This window comes from Cryptomeria japonica, chromosome 10 (genome assembly GCF_030272615.1).
Source record: "Cryptomeria japonica chromosome 10, Sugi_1.0, whole genome shotgun sequence".
Taxonomy (NCBI): Eukaryota; Viridiplantae; Streptophyta; class Pinopsida; order Cupressales; family Cupressaceae; genus Cryptomeria; species Cryptomeria japonica.
In genome coordinates this window covers 916,328,674-916,345,998 of record NC_081414.1, presented here as the reverse complement: position 1 = coordinate 916,345,998, position 17,325 = coordinate 916,328,674, and the positions used below count along the sequence as shown (strand labels likewise).

At 37.8% G+C, this 17,325-nt stretch overlaps 1 protein-coding gene across 1 annotated transcript in view; it reads left to right on the top strand.

Moving 5' to 3' along the window:
• LOC131036196 (rhodanese-like/PpiC domain-containing protein 12, chloroplastic) overlaps nucleotides 1-17,325 on the top strand; it is a 164,036-nt gene that overhangs the window by 25,258 nt on the left and 121,453 nt on the right. The window contains exons 3-6 of the mRNA XM_057968028.2: nucleotides 8,073-8,167; nucleotides 15,426-15,526; nucleotides 15,655-15,765; nucleotides 15,895-16,003. Of these exons, the coding sequence (XP_057824011.2) occupies nucleotides 8,073-8,167; nucleotides 15,426-15,526; nucleotides 15,655-15,765; nucleotides 15,895-16,003 (416 nt within the window). The remainder of the gene's footprint in view (nucleotides 1-8,072; nucleotides 8,168-15,425; nucleotides 15,527-15,654; nucleotides 15,766-15,894; nucleotides 16,004-17,325) is intronic.

Genomic DNA, 17,325 nt, shown 5'->3' with positions numbered 1-17,325 from the left:
GAAGCTGAGTGATGGAGTCTCATGATGGGTACTAAAGCAGATTTTTTTGAAATGAATGTGTATATTGGAATAACTTTAAATATCACAAGACCTACACAAATGAAAAGGATGTTTGAGGTACTAACCTTAAAACTCTTAAGGTTCGCAATGGTAATTATGGCTGACTTGTAATTGCAAGATGAATGACACCAAAATGGAGTTAGAAGATGAAGGATCTAGAGCAAAGCTTGAAGATGTGATCAAAGTGAAGGGAAGTTTGAAGAAGAGTTCTAGGGAGAAGAATCATCTAAATAAGCTAATGATTCGAGGACTTCAAGATATCATTTCCAAGTGTGCCACGTGGTTACCAAGAAGAAATGGGGAAACATATCAAAATTTTGAAGATGATGTCTTTCTAAAGAAGATTGAAAGTAACATGTTCACAGAAATGGCTTTATGAGGTGTTCTATAACATCTAGAAATATCAATAGACATGTACCAATGAAGAACGTGCTACAGAGTTGGAGATAAAGTATGGAGTTTCAAGACCGCTATCATAGTGCAGAATGTTGAAATCAAGGGAACATTGAGAGGGGGGGGGTGAATCAGTGTTCAACAAATTTTAATTTTAATGATCTGATATTTCAACCACTTAATGCAAATAAGGAATTGTAAAGTGTAGAAGCACAAAGCCAAGATTAGCAACACCATAACACCAAGATTTTTGATGTGGAAAACCCGGTTAAGGGAAAAACCACGTTGGGAACCTACCCACAATGAGATAATACCCTCTTAGGAGTAAATGAAATATTACAATGGGGAATGCACATGCATTTAAGAACACTACCTAGAGCTCACTACTCAATTACAAGAAACCCAAAACGGCTACAACCTTAAGGGAAGGCTCACTACCTTACAGAAAGTCTCACTGCTTAAAAAAACATTCGGACAACAATCCGGATTACATGAACTGTGAAAATAACATCTCCATATGCCTAGATACAGTTTCGGTTAAGCACACAGTTTGCTCTGTGTTGGTTAACAGATTTGTCACTTCTATTTATATTCTTTTGCCCATCTCAATGACAATTTGACCAACAGTTGAGTCGCTTGCAATGGTATTTGCAAGTGCTTTCTACTTATTTTACAAGGTGCAGCTACCTTCAAATGATATGCAATGAATGAAAACACAGGGTATGATTTTCACCAGAAAGTAGAAAAGGCAAACTAACACCTACCCATAACCATGAAAGTAGATGCAAAAGATCGATTTGAGAATGAAGTGAATGTAGACAAACAACACAAAGTTTACTTATCCCACACTCACAAATGATATCCAAGGAAAGAAAGAGCAATAAAACTGGTGCAGGAGCACCTAGATTTCTTGATGAATTTTCACAATTTTGGAGTGAAGGATCCTCATTGGGTCAATGAGTGAATAAAGGACTATTAAAAGATCCAAAAGTGTGTTTTAAGGTTATTTGTAGTTTGATTGTCTCTAGTGTTAACTTATTTTCTCAGTTTTGGCCAATGGGCCTATGTAAGCCTAAGAATGGCATCATATAGCAAAATTGTGTAATACTCCTTGTAAGGCCTCAGAAGGCTTTTGGAAATGTTGGTTTGATGTTAGGAAACCATCCTAGGGGGTTAAGAGTGTGTAGATATGCACAAGTTGCAAAAATGCATTGTGGAGCAAAAGTTGTCATGTTTGCTTGACAACATTTTGCAACAATATGAGCAATTTTAAAAAAATGCTCAAATCGGTGGTTAGAAGTCCGATGGGTGGTTGGTTGTGAGTGAGTAGGCATATATAAGGCCTTTCAAATCATTGTAAGTGTGTTGGAAGATCAAACATTGAATTTCTTAATAAGCAACTTGAAGCAATTTCCTGATTCTCACAAAAACTTGTTAAATTGCTTATAGCAGTCCGTACTAGATGGATTAATTTCGGTATTGTTCTTTCATGGTGGTCTAGTATTCATTGTTGTGGTTCTTTAGAAGTATTTGTGCTCCTTCATTGTGCAGGTTTAGTTGGTGTATTTGAAATCTTTCTTGATTTCACTGCTCTCGACCTGAGCAAAGGGTTTAAGACCCTAGAAATGACTCCAACTTGAATTCCCACTGTGTTTTCTCTATGGCCCTTGGGATTCAAGTAATGGAGTCTGTGTACAGTGTAAATACTCAGTGTGGTGTCTTGGAAGTTGCTTTGGATCAATTTGCTATCATGTCCTAGGCGAGCTTTGCCATAGCTTGGCTAGGGAATATGACTGCTATTTTTATTATTGCTTGCAGGGGTGGTCAAATTTGATTGAGCCAAGTGATTGGCATGGAAGATGGCTGTCTTGTAGAGCCTCAGTGTTAGTATGAAGGTTTGACAGGGATTGGAGTCCTATAAAACCCATTGTTGAAGTCACATAAACCTTAAACCCTTGAAAAGTGCCATTTTGGGGGCCTTACCTGTACGGACGTATGAAACCATCTAACCTCCTGAATCTTAAAGAATGTCCAAATGGGTATCCAGATCATAAAAGCTTTTAGGGGGTCTTTTGGAAGTTCTTTGAGCAAATGAGCAAAAACCGTGAAGGTAGGGCTAAAAGGGGCTCATAGGGCTACTAGGCCTTGAAAATAGGAATCTATGAAAGCGGTAAGGAAATGAAGGGAAACAAATTTCAAAACCACATGGTAGGAGTTGTTAAACCATCTTAGACTCCTCCTAGTCCCCTGCAAGTGAAGGTTAAAGAATTTGACATCTTGATGGTTGGATTTACTCCTGTGAGTCTCAACCTTGATTGAGTGATTAGAGCAAACACACTGATAGAGAGTTCTCCAAAGGAGTTTGGGAAGTTGTTGTTGGTTCAAACAAGGACGGAAGGGCATAGGAAAAACAAGGAAGCCTCAATAACACCTTTTTCTAACCTATAAACCAAATTGCAACTCTTTTGTGAGAATCTCTCTATCAAGAACCTTTTCAATGGATGATTTAATCTAAATTCAAAGCTTCAGAATTAAATACATACACGGTTCGATCTAACAAAATGACATTGATAGTAATTACAAAGAAGCACAGTTCATTATAATTTAAAGAAAACATTAATAAATTCAAAGACTCAGAAACATCCCCTTTATTCCTTCAATGTCAAAATGTGAGTTCATAGACTCCTTTACAATAAAACTATGCTGCCTTCTCCCTTTTCTTCCCTTTCCCTAATCTGTTAATTACATATTTAAAGACTTTCCAATAAGCCTTTTCAGTTTCTGTAACTGCTTCTTTTTTAAAGAATGAAATAACCCTTTCAAATTCCCATGAAATTGCTGCTCTCAAAAGATTTAAAACATCTTCAAATGCTTTAATTTATTGTACATAAATTATAGAGAAATTGAGTTTTTTTTTTTTTAAATTTCTCCTGCAGCTACTTTAGAGTAAATTCATTGTGGGTTAACCGAGCATCCTGGGGCCATAAAAGTTTGAGCGGTTATGATAATTAAAATAAAACATGGGTTTTTAACAATTTTTGAACAACTCACAAACTTGAGGTACTTCCTTTGTAAACTGACCCTGCCAACCATATCGTTCCATAGAGAAAATATTAAAATAACATATCATATGAGCTTGTATGGCCATAACATTAAAACTGAGGGCATTTGAGACCAAAATATTAGGCGGGTTGCTTCCAGATTTAAGAAATTTGCAACTTTTTTTGGATGCATTTTTAGACTCGTGAATCGGTGAAGTTGGGAAGTCGGGAATTTTCACAAGTTTAGAACCATTGTCGGGAGGTTGGCCATTTTCACAAGTTTAGAACCATTGTCGGGAAGTCGGCCGTTTTCACAAGTTTAGAACCATTGTCGGGAAGTCAGCCATTTTCATAAGTTTGGAAGTTAAAAATTTGAAAATTGACCAAGTTCAAAAATGGATCGACACTTTGCCACACTTCTCCTCTCTTCACACTTCGGAAAGATCAAATTACTTGTTCGCACATGCAACTCGATCATACACATTTTCAAAGATCGCAGACATACATCTTACATGATTATTACATTTGTTTATACAAGTCATCAACCTATATTTCAAGGTCGGCTAAACCCTCAATACAAATTACAAAATAATAACCTCACATGCTACAACAACATATGCGGACCAAAACAATGTGGGCTAAGACATAGTTTGGACCCAAATCAACATCGCAAACACGCAACACCTCCAACAATTACGCATCGATCATCCGCAACACGCTACAACCATCAAGATTGTCGCACAACAAAGTTAGCTCTTCCTCAATATTATCTTGCACACAAACTAGAAAGAGGAATATGTTGGGGCTGTGTTTTAGAGGTCTGCCATAGTTAGATCCCCGTTTTGGTGTTTCCACCTCCACGAATAGCCAAGAGAGATAGATAAATGATAAAACCAGAGAGAAAGTAAAAGAGATAAGAGATATGCTATTGAGATAAAATGAAATGATAAATACAAGAGGAAAGAGACTCCCCTTCCACACCAAAAAGCGAAGAGCTCATAGGAGAGAAGAAGAACACCAAGTCCTATTGAAGCATGAGGTATAATAAAACAAATGAGAACCAAGAGAGCAAGAGAGCCCAAGAATACAAGAGTGAGTGATTAGAAAGTTGTATGCGAGTTATCCTAGATTCTAGAGAGAAAAAACGAAGCTAGGAAAGGCTATTAATGCAGCTTGGGAGCAAAACCGACGTCGGTGTGTTACAGGAGGTGTTACAACCTCTGTCAATCATAGGCTTAAAACTCCAACGATCACCTTCAAATTGCATATTCGTGGGATGCTAGCATGGTGTGCGGGCGTCTGTAGCATACAAGTGTCCACGCGTCATATAGTCAACAAAGTTGGCAAAAGGACAAAGGCAAGGTTGACATGGCAAGCCAAGCGGGCAATGGACAAAAAGGTGAAGGGATTCTCCAATCGGCATAAAGCGAAGGTGCTTATGTAGCATGGAATTTGTCACATCCCCACCATGTCGAGACAAGTAAACCAATATGACATACCCATGAGAAAACTCCTTGTATTATCGTTATAAATGATGTGAATAAGGAATCGTGAAAGGTTTGATGATGAGTTTTTTGGGTTTTTAAGGTGATTTAAGAGGTTTTAGTGAGGTCACACAAGCTGTACCAACGCCTAGATTGGTTGGTATTTGACTGAAATACACTTTGTTGGTCATTCTTGGTTGTTTGGATGAGTTTGGGTGGTGTTGGATGAGGCTGATTACATTCGATGCACCTAGCTACTAATATTTGGTGACATACAAGCAATAAGAGTTGACTCTTGAAGGTTTCTATGGCTTCCTTACCCTACAAATGATGAACAACAATCTTGTATCTTTCTTGCTCCATATGACATTTGAGACTTGTCTGTTGTAATGGTGAAAAATTAGGGTTTCACAAGTTAAGCCTTGTAAACTAGGAAATAACCTAACTTTCTAACCAAAACATTGAAGGGAGAACTCAATTGATCCAATTTATGAAGATTGAATGCAAATCAAGTTCTTTTTCGTTTGTTGATTTGAAATTGATTTGTATGTATATTAATATTATTTAATGCAAGATCTAGGGTTAATGATGAAGAATTGACATGAAACAACTGAAATAGCAAGCTACAGGTACATAATGCAGACATGGGGCCAAGTCTGAGTAGAAGAGACACAAGAGCACTTGTGACAACAAGTTCGTCTTAAAAGTGCAGGACCGTGTGTCAATTTGCGTCCTGGTCCTTGATTTCAGATGCAGATAGATTGAAACCTTTCAGAATCTAGATATCGCACATAATTTGTTCCTAGACCCTAATCAGAAATTCTCGAGACTCTGGCGGTTTTTTTCGTCCTGGTCGTCTGATTTTCACCTTTGCAAAAAGTAGATCTGGTCATCGTCGCCTCCTCTGTTGGAAATCTGTCGCCTGCACACAAAAAGGAGGAAAATGTTGTTGTTGATGGGGGGTTTGCCTTTGGTCAAACCTCGGGTTTGGAATTAACCCTTGAATTCAATTGAAATGTAATGGAAATGCTGAAGTAAAAGCTTACCTTTTGAGGGTAAGGCTAGGTCTGAATTTGAAATGCTTGAATTGGATTTTGATACCTTGATGAATCTTGCATTGAAGTCTTCATGCCAAGGTTGATAATGTCACGTAGGATGTCTTCATAAAGTTTTGATCATGGATGCCATCATGAATGCTTGAAATCTAAACTTTGACCTATCCTTCATTGCCTTAATTATGTTTGATTGCTTGCTCACTTGAATTTGCTAGAGTGCAATTGAATTTTAACTTGAGAGACCCCAACATGAGGGGGTTAGGCTTGCCTTTATACCTTATTGCAGAAAATATGTTTGAAATGTTGGGGTAGGCTGATTGTGAATGTTTTTCCGCCTCCAAGATGTGACTGTTGTGTGGTCCAAATTTGGGCCCCTTTTGGGAGGACCATGGCGCCTAGGGCATCCTAGTCCTACCGATTAGGAACCAGATTTGAACAGGGTCCCATAAGTACAAAAAATGCAGAATCTAGGTGGCTGTGAGCAGAATCAAAACAGCATCAGGGAATAACAGTCGGGAATGTGAAAGTGAGGCCTAGGCTCAGACGAAATTGTGCAAGGCTACAATTTACGGCTACATCTGTTTTTAATGATTTTCTTCATTATGGGTGTTTGCAAACTAATGTCTATTCAATGCGATATTATGTTGCTTTGATTTTATATCCTAATAAGTTGCAACAATAGATGTATGCATGCTGATTTTGATCAGGTTTATGATAGCAGTGTGTTCTCTTAAATGCAAGTTTATGTTGTCATTTCTTATTGCAAAAACAAATTTTTTTAGTGGGTATTCTTACATTGACAGGTTGACCAAATAAGCTGATTTCTTTGTCATATCATTTCAATACATGGAACCTCAAGTTGTGGAGTTGTTCTTTAGAGAGGTTTAGATTCCATGGATTGTCGGAAAACATTGTCAAAGATCGTGATAGGTTTCTCAGTGTCTTTTGGTAGGAACTATTTAGATTAGCTGGCACAAAATTAACCCCGAGCACCAGTTACCACCCTCAAATAGATGGTCAAACAGAGATTGTTAACAAATGGGTGCAAGAATACTTGCACAATTATGTCGTGGGGCAGTAGAAGGCTTGGATTAGGTGGCATTGGAGCATATCACTTCACCTCATGGGCTTCCACTGTTGGATGAGGGCAGATTGGTTTTGGTTCCAGATGTTATCGTGGATGTTAGAGAGAGGAGATTGAGGGGCAGATTACACTCTAATCCTCAAGGAATATCTTATCAGATGGAAGGACTTGCCCTTAGAGGATGCTACACGGGAGGGTGAGCAAATATTGTAGCATCTGAATCTTCAATTGCTTGAGGGCAAGCAGTCTTGGTGTAGAAATTTGGCTCAGGTCTTTACATGGGTACTAATACACCTGCCCGTGGCACAGATTTCAGCAACAATATGATTTAACATAAAGCTAGATTTTAGTTTTATACATTTTTTGTCCAAGAACATGTTATTATATGTAATTACGTGTCAGTGTGTAGATGTAATAAACCTTGTGGAAGAGCCATGAAGATGGTAGTTCTGACACTCTTTTGCACACCTGTATTCATCTGATATATGAAATATTTAACATTTTCTCCTTAAAACAATATTATGCTCTAGATCTTTTCTTTGTCTTGCCTCACAATATAGAAGTACAATAAGATTATTTGGAATATGATTATAAAAATGTGAACAAGCAGCTAGTGAAGAAAGTTTAATCATGAATAATATTGATATTGTATAATTTCCTGATTGTTTGGAGAAGGTAAGGTGAGTGCTTGGGGTGAGTAAGAAAATTCAAAATGTGGTATGGTATGTTTTTTGGTTTCCTTGCCAATTTTTGAGAAAGATTAGTTTGATAATTTAGTTTATTTCATTTGATTACATTCTTCTTTCTAATTAAAGTTGAGCTAAGATATAAACAGTCAATTGCTGATCAGTTTCTTGTATATTCTCAGCATAATGGATTGTGGAAATCTAATTTCATTAAGATATAAACTGTCAATTGCTGATCTGTTTCTTGTATATTCTGTTGAAGTTTTTAGAAGGAGTGGACTTGAGTGACTTGGCAACAGAGCATTCCATATGCCCCTCGAAGGAAGAAGGTGGAATGCTTGGGTGGGTACGAAAGGGCCAAATGGTACGCGTTCTTGTGTGGGATACTGTTATTCATCAAAGAATATCATGATGTGAAAGTGTACATCTTTGCTTTCCTATAATGTAAAAGATGATTATAATATATTTTCTTGTTGGAATAATATTTCTTTATTCTGTTAATGGTCAATAATGTAATTAGTTGTTAAATATCTACAGTAGTAGGTAGTTAGAACTTAGAAGTAGTTGATTCCATTAATATCTAGAGTGCTTTGTAATACCTATATATTGTAATCTTTTCTTAGTTAATAGACATTGTATTTTACCAGTGAATCTTTGATTTTCACATGGTATTAGAGCACAGGCGACTAAAAAAACTTTTGGTCTTCTAAAATTTCGAATGTAATTTTTAAAGCCTTTGAAGATCATTTTTTTCTGTTTTTTATGCTCTAAAAATCGTGGATTTTTTCTAAGGAAAAATCAAGGGTTTCTTGTATTTTACCAGTGAATCTTTGATTTTCACATGGTATTAGAGCACAGGCGACTAAAAAAACTTTTGGTCTTCTAAAATTTCGAATGTAATTTTTAAAGCCTTTGAAGATCATTTTTTTCTGTTTTTTATGCTCTAAAAATCGTGGATTTTTTCTAAGGAAAAATCAAGGGTTTCTTGTTTTTTGATTTTTGTCAACTTTCTCATGAAAAATCGAAACCCTTTTTTTCAAATTCATGGGGTTTTTCGCTGAGGAAAAACGAAGGGTTTTCGATCGCGATTTTATTTTGCGCTTGTGTGCTGCTTCGAGCTCGTGTGACGTCCTTTTTCCCTGTTTTTTTTGGCGTGTCGTTTTTTGATCGCGGTTTCACGTCAGGTCTGTGCGAACTGCATTCATTCCATCGCCTGCCATTCTTCTCTGCTTGTAGCGTCACCTCTGCGTTTTGCCCTCGACCTAGAAAATTGCGACGTATTTCGCAATTTTTCAAGCCACATTTTTTTAATTTTGCGGCTCTATTAAAACCTGTGTCCACCTGCAATCTTCATTGGCGACGGGTTTTCGTGTTTTCTGTTTGACGCCATTCCTTGCAACGTGATTTGGCGGTCGCGACCTCTTGCTACCTCCTGCTTTTTTCACGATTCGGGTTCGCGTTTTTTGACGGGAATTTTTGTTGGCTCTGTGTCTTTTGGCGCCCAATCTCTTTCTGATTTTTTGCATTTCTGCAACATATTTTTGCCACCTAGGGTCTCTGTTAGTTTCAACTAGGGTTTTGAACCCTCCAATCAAGTCAAACCTTTATTTCAATTATAGATTCTTGGTGGGTTTTTCGAAACCTCAACTAGGTCGTCAGAATTTTGTAGGTCTTCGATTTTTTTTTGCCTCGAAAATCGTGCCAAGGTTTCAATTTTTGCCTTAGAATCTGACTTGCAAAATTGTAAAAAAAGCCCTTTGTTTTCATCTGCTCGTTTTCGTGCATTGGAATTCGTGCCTTCAGAAGTTCAACCTTGGGGTACGTGATGGCATCTTTGACAAACATTATGCTCGAAAGTAGCCAAAAATTCAACGGCCGCAACTACAACACTTGGAATTAGCACATGTTGACAATTTTTGAGTGCTGATGTCTTGATGCAGTTGTTCTGGGCACGTCTCAACGTCCAACTACTGTCGAAAAAGATCAGGACAAATGGGATGAACACGACCGGGAAGCTGTCATGCTCATTAAACTCTCTGTCATCGATGAGCATCTACCTCAGGTACCGTCTGGAAAAACTGCAAAGGAGATTTGGGATCATTTGAAGAGTCTCCATGAAACCTTTGACAAGAGCAGAGCATTCTTTCTGAAGAACATGCTCTTTTCGATTATGATGGATGAGAGGACACCTTTGCAGGATTAGTTGACAAAGATCAAGGACATCCGTGATCAACTTGAGGCGATTGGTCGTACAATGGAGGAAGAGGACATGGTCATCATCACTTTGAAGAGCTTGCCAAAATCTTATGAGCATTTCATTGAAACGCTCAATATCACTTCCACTGTTGTCGATTTGAAGTTTCTCGATCTTTGTAACAAGCTTTTACAACAAGAACGGTGGCGACAAACAGTTTGGAAGTAGTACTAGTTCCACCTCCACCGAGCAAGCGTTCTCTACCAAATCTTCTGCTAAAACAAAGGGAAGGCTCCATCTTTTCAGCTGAAAGGCTTTGGTTCTTCTCAAGACAACAAGAAGAATAAGAACGTTCAATACAATTATTGTCATAAGTTTGATCACATGAAGGCTGAGTGTCGAATTCGATTGGCTTCTGAACAAATGAAGCTGGGAGGGCCTCAACCAAAGGCAAATGTCGCCAAACACAGTAGAAACAATTTGCATTCTATGCTTTTATGGCCAAGAGAACAACAGATCCAGTACACTCTTCTGCCTGCTATATTGATTTAGGGGCTTCATAGCATTTTACTCATCGTCGGGATTGGTTCACGAAATTTGAACCATTCTCGGATTCAATAATCTTCAGAGGAGGAGAAGAGTACACAATTGCTGGTAAGGGCACTGTCCAGTTTCACTCAGGAGGTAGAAATTTAATTTTTCTTGATGTCTACTATGTTCCAGGCATGGAACATAATCTTCTCTCCGTTAGCCAGATCATGAGGTATTCTCCTCAATTAGATTTTATCTTCAGTTCATCCACCTGCAACATTGTTGATAGGGAGACTCGTACTACAATCGCTATGGGACTTGAGGATCATGGTTTGTATAGACTTGCTGATTTTGGCGATACTCATGAGCACGCTTTGGCTGCTATGAGTACATCCATAAGAACACTTTGGCACCAACGTTATGGGCACTTAAACGTGCACTATCTCTCTCAACTATCTCGGGAGGGTTTGGTTGCTAGTCTACCTGAGATCCAACCTCAAAATCATGGAGTATGTAGAGCCTATCAAGCTGGGAAGTAGCATTGGACACCATTCTCGGATGGCGATTCTTGGCGAGCCTCCAAGTTCCTTCAATTGGTTCACGCTGATGTATGTGGGCCAATGAATACACCTTCCGTTACTGGTTGTAGGTACTTCTTGTTATTTGTTGATGATTTCAGTTGTAAAATGTGGGTGTATTTTCTCAAGAATAAATCAGATGTGTTTAGTAAATTTCAGCAGTTTAAGGCCTTGTTGAGAAAGAATACAGTTCTTTGATTGTCACTCTAAGGTCAGATAATGGGGGGAGTTTTGTTCCAATGAATTCTCTACATTTTGTGCTACACATGGCATTAAGCGCCAACTCACCACACCATACACCCCTCAGCAGAATGGTGTCATTGAACGTAGAAATCGCACCATTACTGAAATGGCTTGTTCTATGTTGGAGCATAGAAATGTTCTTAAGAAATACTGGGCTGAAGCAGTTTACACTGCAATCTACCCCTGAATCGGTCACCTACACATGCCGTTAAGAAGATGACTCTTGAAGAAGCTTGGTCAGGACGCAAGCCTAAAGTGGGCCATTTGAAAGTCTTTGGTTCTACCGCTCATGTATGGATTCTAGATGCCAAGCGTGCTAAGCTGGATTTAAAGAGCCAAAGAGTTTACCGGTTATAGCAACAACCACAAGGCCTACAGGCTGATTGATGTGGAGATAGATTGTCCCATTTTCAGTCGTGATGTTGTGGTTGATGAGACTACTGGTCCATTTATGCCTTCTACTACTTCTAGTTCTACGACTCAGTTTGTGAAGATTGATGTTGGTGTTCATCTTCCTCTTGGTTCCCATGATGGGAGGGCTTCAGAGCATTTTGACTCTGAAGATTAGGAATCTACCGATCCAACACCACCTGATTTTTCAGAGGATTCGCATCCAAATGACTTTGTTCCAGAAACTCCAGGGGATGTTGTTCCTCCAATGCCAGATGTTGGTACTTCTACCCTTAGGCCTAAATGGTGGGCCAAGACAATAGGCGATCTTCATGATGATGAGCTTCTTGAGGATAGATTAGTTCGTCGAAAGAGAAAGCAATAGAATACAGTCAACTTTGCACTTATGGCCAACATCCACGACATCCATGAGCCTGAGACATATTTCGAGGCTAAAGGCATTCCTGAGTGGGAAAAGGCTATGGAGACATAATACCATAGTCTGTTGAAGAATAACACAGGGTATTTTTGATCTGCCTCCTGGGAAGAGACCTATCAGTTGTAAAAGGGTTTACAAAGTCAAATATCATGCAGATGGTACTTTGGATAAGTGCAAGGCCAAATTGGTTGCTCGGAGATTTACACAACGGGAGGGCATTGACTACGAGGAGACTTTTGCTCCTACTGCCAAGATGAGCACAATTTGTCTTCTTCTCGCCATTGCAGCTTAGTTTGGATGGAAAATTCACTAGATGGATGTTAAGAGTGCATTCCTCAACGGTGAGTTGCAAGAAGAAGTTTATATGACTCAACCTCCTGGCTTCAAGGTTCTTGGTAAGGAACATCAGGTTTGCAGATTGGTAAAAGCCCTCTATGGTCTGAAGCAAGCCCCTTGGGCTTGGTACTTCAAGATTGATCAATATTTAGTTGAACATGGTTTTCAGCATAGTCCCTCTGACACCAATCTGCATGTCAAACTCTCCGGTGATGATATACTTTTTCTTGTTGTCTACGTGGATGACTTGAACATTACTGGCAATTCAGCACATTTGATTATAGCCATCAAATAGGACTTGTGCCAAGCTTTTGACATGATAGATTTGGGGCTTCTCCATTATTGCTTAGGTATCAGTGTTGCAGACTGATGACAATTTCTTTATTTCACAGTCCTAGTATGCCCGCAGTTTGCTTGACAGGTTTCAAATGTAGGATTGTAAACCCGCTTCCACACCTATGGGGAAAGGGCTGAAGTTATCAGCCAAGTCTGATTCACCTGCAGTAGATGAAACCAAATTCAGGCAACTAGTAGGCAGCCTCATCTACCTCACTGCTACTAGACTTGACATCTGTTTTGCTGTCAACTACATCTCTTGCTTCATGACAGCCCCAAAAGCTAATCATTGGATTGTAGCGAAGCGAGTGATGCGATATGTGAAAGGCACTTCAGACTATGGCATTCTGCATCGCAGGTGCAACAATCCAAAGCTGATTGGTTATACTAACTCAGATTGGGAAGGATCAATGGATGATCGAAAATCCACTTCTGGGTACGTATTCAGTTTGGGTATAGGTGCTGTCACTTGGAGCAGCAAGAAGCAACAGGCCGTGGCTCTTTCCTCGACCGAAGCCGAATATCGGGGAATAGTCAAGGCCGCATGTGAGGCAGTTTGACTCCGGAGGATGCTCTCTGACATGTAGATGCCACAAGCAGGTCCTCCCTTGTATACTGATATTCAAGGGGTGCTCAAACTGGCCAAAAATCCAGTTTTCCATGAACGTACCAAGCATGTCGAGCTTCATTGTCACTACATTCGCAAGTTGGTACAAGACGGATCAGTTCAGTTGCAGTATGTTCTGATAGCCGATTAGACTGCAGATATTCTCACCTAGTCTTTGAGCCCGGATAAGTTTCTAAAATTCAGGGAGCAACTTGGTGTTTTTGATAGATTGACCATTAAGGGAGGGTGTTAGAATAATATTTCTTTATTCTGTTAATGGGTCAATAATGTAATTAGTTGTTAGACATCTTAAATGTCTACAGTAGCAGGTAGTTAGAAGTAGTTGATTCCATTAATATCTACAGTGCTTTGTAATTCCTATATATTGTAATATTTTCTCAGTTAATAGACATTGTATTTTACCCGTGAATCTCTGATTTTCACATTTCTGGTGACATTAACTGTGCAGTTTTGTAGGAAATTATGAACATTTGAATCCATCAGAATGTAGTATGCTTATGCACATCATTTTCCATCAGTTTGAACTTTGAACTAAAATTTATCATTAAAAAGCCAAAATAAACTTGCATAGTCTTGTAGATTCTGTTCCATGCATGTTTACATGATCAAACTATGATAATTGATTTGGATGAGGTATTTACTTTCATTCAACTTTATCACAATAAATTATTAGTTTGCCATTTGGAAAAACTCTGTTGTCAATCCATAGAGCTTTATTGAAGAATCTATCAAGCACACTGGTTGAAGATCTTTATTAGATGGTGGTTTTGGCTAACTTTTGTACCCCTGGTTGATAATGACTAGAAAAAATTAACACATTTTTTAACTGTTTGTCTTGTGTGTATCACTCCCTTGGAAAAATCATGGAAATAATTCTGCTCCGATAAAATTTCATTTTCTTTTCCATTGAACACTGTTATGGATTATAAATTTTATACCATCATTTAATGATATGCTTTCTTGTCAGTTTATTATGAGAAACAGAGAAGCCTTCAAAAGATGAGCTTGTAACGGTTGTTTTTGTGTTGCTGGAGTTAGCTCATTTATTATAAGTGGACATTTGATTGGCTTTTGGTAGAAGGGATTACACTTTTTCCACCAAATGCCATTGGAGGTTAGCAATCTTTGTATATGACTGCATATCTGTATAGCCAGTAAAGTGGAAAATAGAAGATATAACAAAACTGTGATGAAGCCAGAATATCTACATAGCCATATTAAATTATGTATCATATTGGATGCTATAAGGTACCCTATTAATATGCAAATCCAATATGTAAGATAGGGATAGATGTGTATAAGTATGTTAGTGAAAGTACCCTATACAATAAGATTTTGTGCCTTTATGGGCATGGATCAAATACAGTAGAGAGGTACCTGAGCCATATCAGAAGAGGCATATATCTATTAAGGCAGCACATGGAACCAATTTCTATTGAGAGCTAATTTCAGAGGGCTGCTTTTGTGTTTCTAGAGTTAGCTCAGTTAGAAGTGTACTTTTGATTGGTTTTTGGTAGATTGGATTGCATTCTTTTCACCAAGTGCTAGTGGATAATGATTTTTGTATGCAGCTGCAAATCTATGTTTTACTCAGATCCTTAGTCCTCTCTGCTAGCAGGGATCTCAAATTTTGTCCTTCTATAAAGCTTCCACAGCAATGTACTCCTTGCCCATCTGCTAGCAGAGATCTGAAACTTTGTGAACTTTTGTCCTTTAATGAGAAATGAATACATCAATAGTTAATTTTAATAAAAAAATTTGTAATTAAATGCATTGGCTAAGGACATTGGTGTTAATTGTGAATCTTTTTATTACTTAAAAGGACAACGAAAATGGTTTTTTCTTCATTTTTTTTCCTTTTAGTTTTGAACAGATCCATTTGGTTTTTACATTAGGAATAAGAATATACGTGTTTTGGGAGACATGGATGATGAAAACTTCATACAGGTCCCAGAATTTGAAGAAGCAGCATTTAGTGCACCTCTAAATAAACCAGTCAGATGCAAAACGAAGTTTGGTTGGCACTTGGTGCAAGTCTTGTCTGAAAGGTACGCACACCTGTTCATGCTTTACTGTTCACCATTTTCTAATTTCTTTTGTGGCAATATTTTGTAAGGAAATAATTTAGCAGTTGATTATTGCAAATTGTTAACTTGTTTCTTTAAAATTATGTCAGGCAGGGAGGATCTCTTAAGAATATTGAACCAGAGGAGCTTCATCTTAAAATGCAGGAGGAGAATTTTACAAATGATGCTCAATTAATGGATGTTCGTGAACCAGATGAAGTGTATGTGACATTTGTTGCCATCCACCAACATTTTTTTTATTTTTCTTTTATAAAGGAAATTCTTTTCCAAATATTTCTATTATTGTTCTGATGTTACTACAATTCATTTTTTGGATTGACAATTAACAGGGATATTGCATCCTTACCTGGTTTCAAGATTTATCCCCTCCGGCAATTTGGAAATTGGGGCCCAACTGTAACAACTGACCTTGATCCATTGAAGGACACTTATGTTTTGGTAAGGCTTGTTTTTGTAATGCATCATTTCTGATACGTCTCTATGATTTCAATGCTTCGGTTTGAATTGAATAAGGAACCTGAAAAAAAGGTCACAAATCTACTATAAGTGAGACATGAATATAATAATTGTCTATGAAATTAGAAATGTCACATAAAAATGCAGTTAGAAAGAAGCAAGAACAAAGGAATCTCCACATTGGTATGCACATCAACATTGCCTGTTGTTACTGGAACAACTTTTCATATCTAGACAAATATACTTCTATAAATGACCCGCCTTATTTATCAAGAGAGCACACCCTTGAAAATACACTTGTTACTTTATATACCATAGCAGCAAAAATATTTCTCGGAAAGAAATTGGCAAACTGAAGGATAAAGGTTTTTTCAATTTAAAAGGATCAATCAGTAGAAAATAGGGTTAAGTTTAGGTGAAGAATTGGAAAAAGTTGCTGCAGAAATTAAAGAAACCCAGAAACCATAAACTTTTTTGACTGAAAAATTGCCAAATTATTGTAGAAAATCATGATGTAATCATGGATTGCTACTTTACCGAGATTCACCCATGATTTGTCAAAATATTGTTTAACTGATGTTTTCAAGGTAAAACTTTCATGCGGATGAGAATTTTTTTAAAGATTATTGCTTCTGTGATTTATACCACCTTAGACCAGGTTGCAAAAGGGGATCTGCAATGCAGGTCCAACTAAAGTTCGTGGGCATTAATGTTTCTCCAAGTTTCTAGTATTTGATTTTGCTGGATTTTGGGGATGGCAAGAAAAGGTTAGGGGACAAATTTTACAGCTTTTCATTAGCTATATAAGCATCAGTAAACACTCTGAAGAGCTGCATTGAAAATATAAATAGAACATCCATGAACTCAATATTGAATGCAAAATTTCAAATGTGTGGTTGTTCTATTACCGTAAAAATAACTAAAATAGGAAGTTCTATATGAAAAAATGTGTTGTCCTCAACTTTTGATTTCAAAAATTGGACTATCATATAGAAATTTTTGTTAAAAAATGAAAATTTTTACTCTATGGCACACTTCCCGAGGCAGAAATTTGCCCCATCCTTGGATTGGATCGATCGTTGATCCATCCCCAAGCTACGTTTTGAATTTCGTCACGTTTCGAGTCCGTTTGCTATGTTTTTGCTTCAATGTAGGGGAATTTTTCGATAATTACCAGTAACTGGTAATTTGTTTTTCAAAACCCCCTTGAAGCTTTTTCGCTTGTAGGGGAATTTTTCTCCAATTGCAAGTTTTTATAAAACTTGTAATGAAGGTTTTAAAACCCCCATTACCAGTAGTTTGAC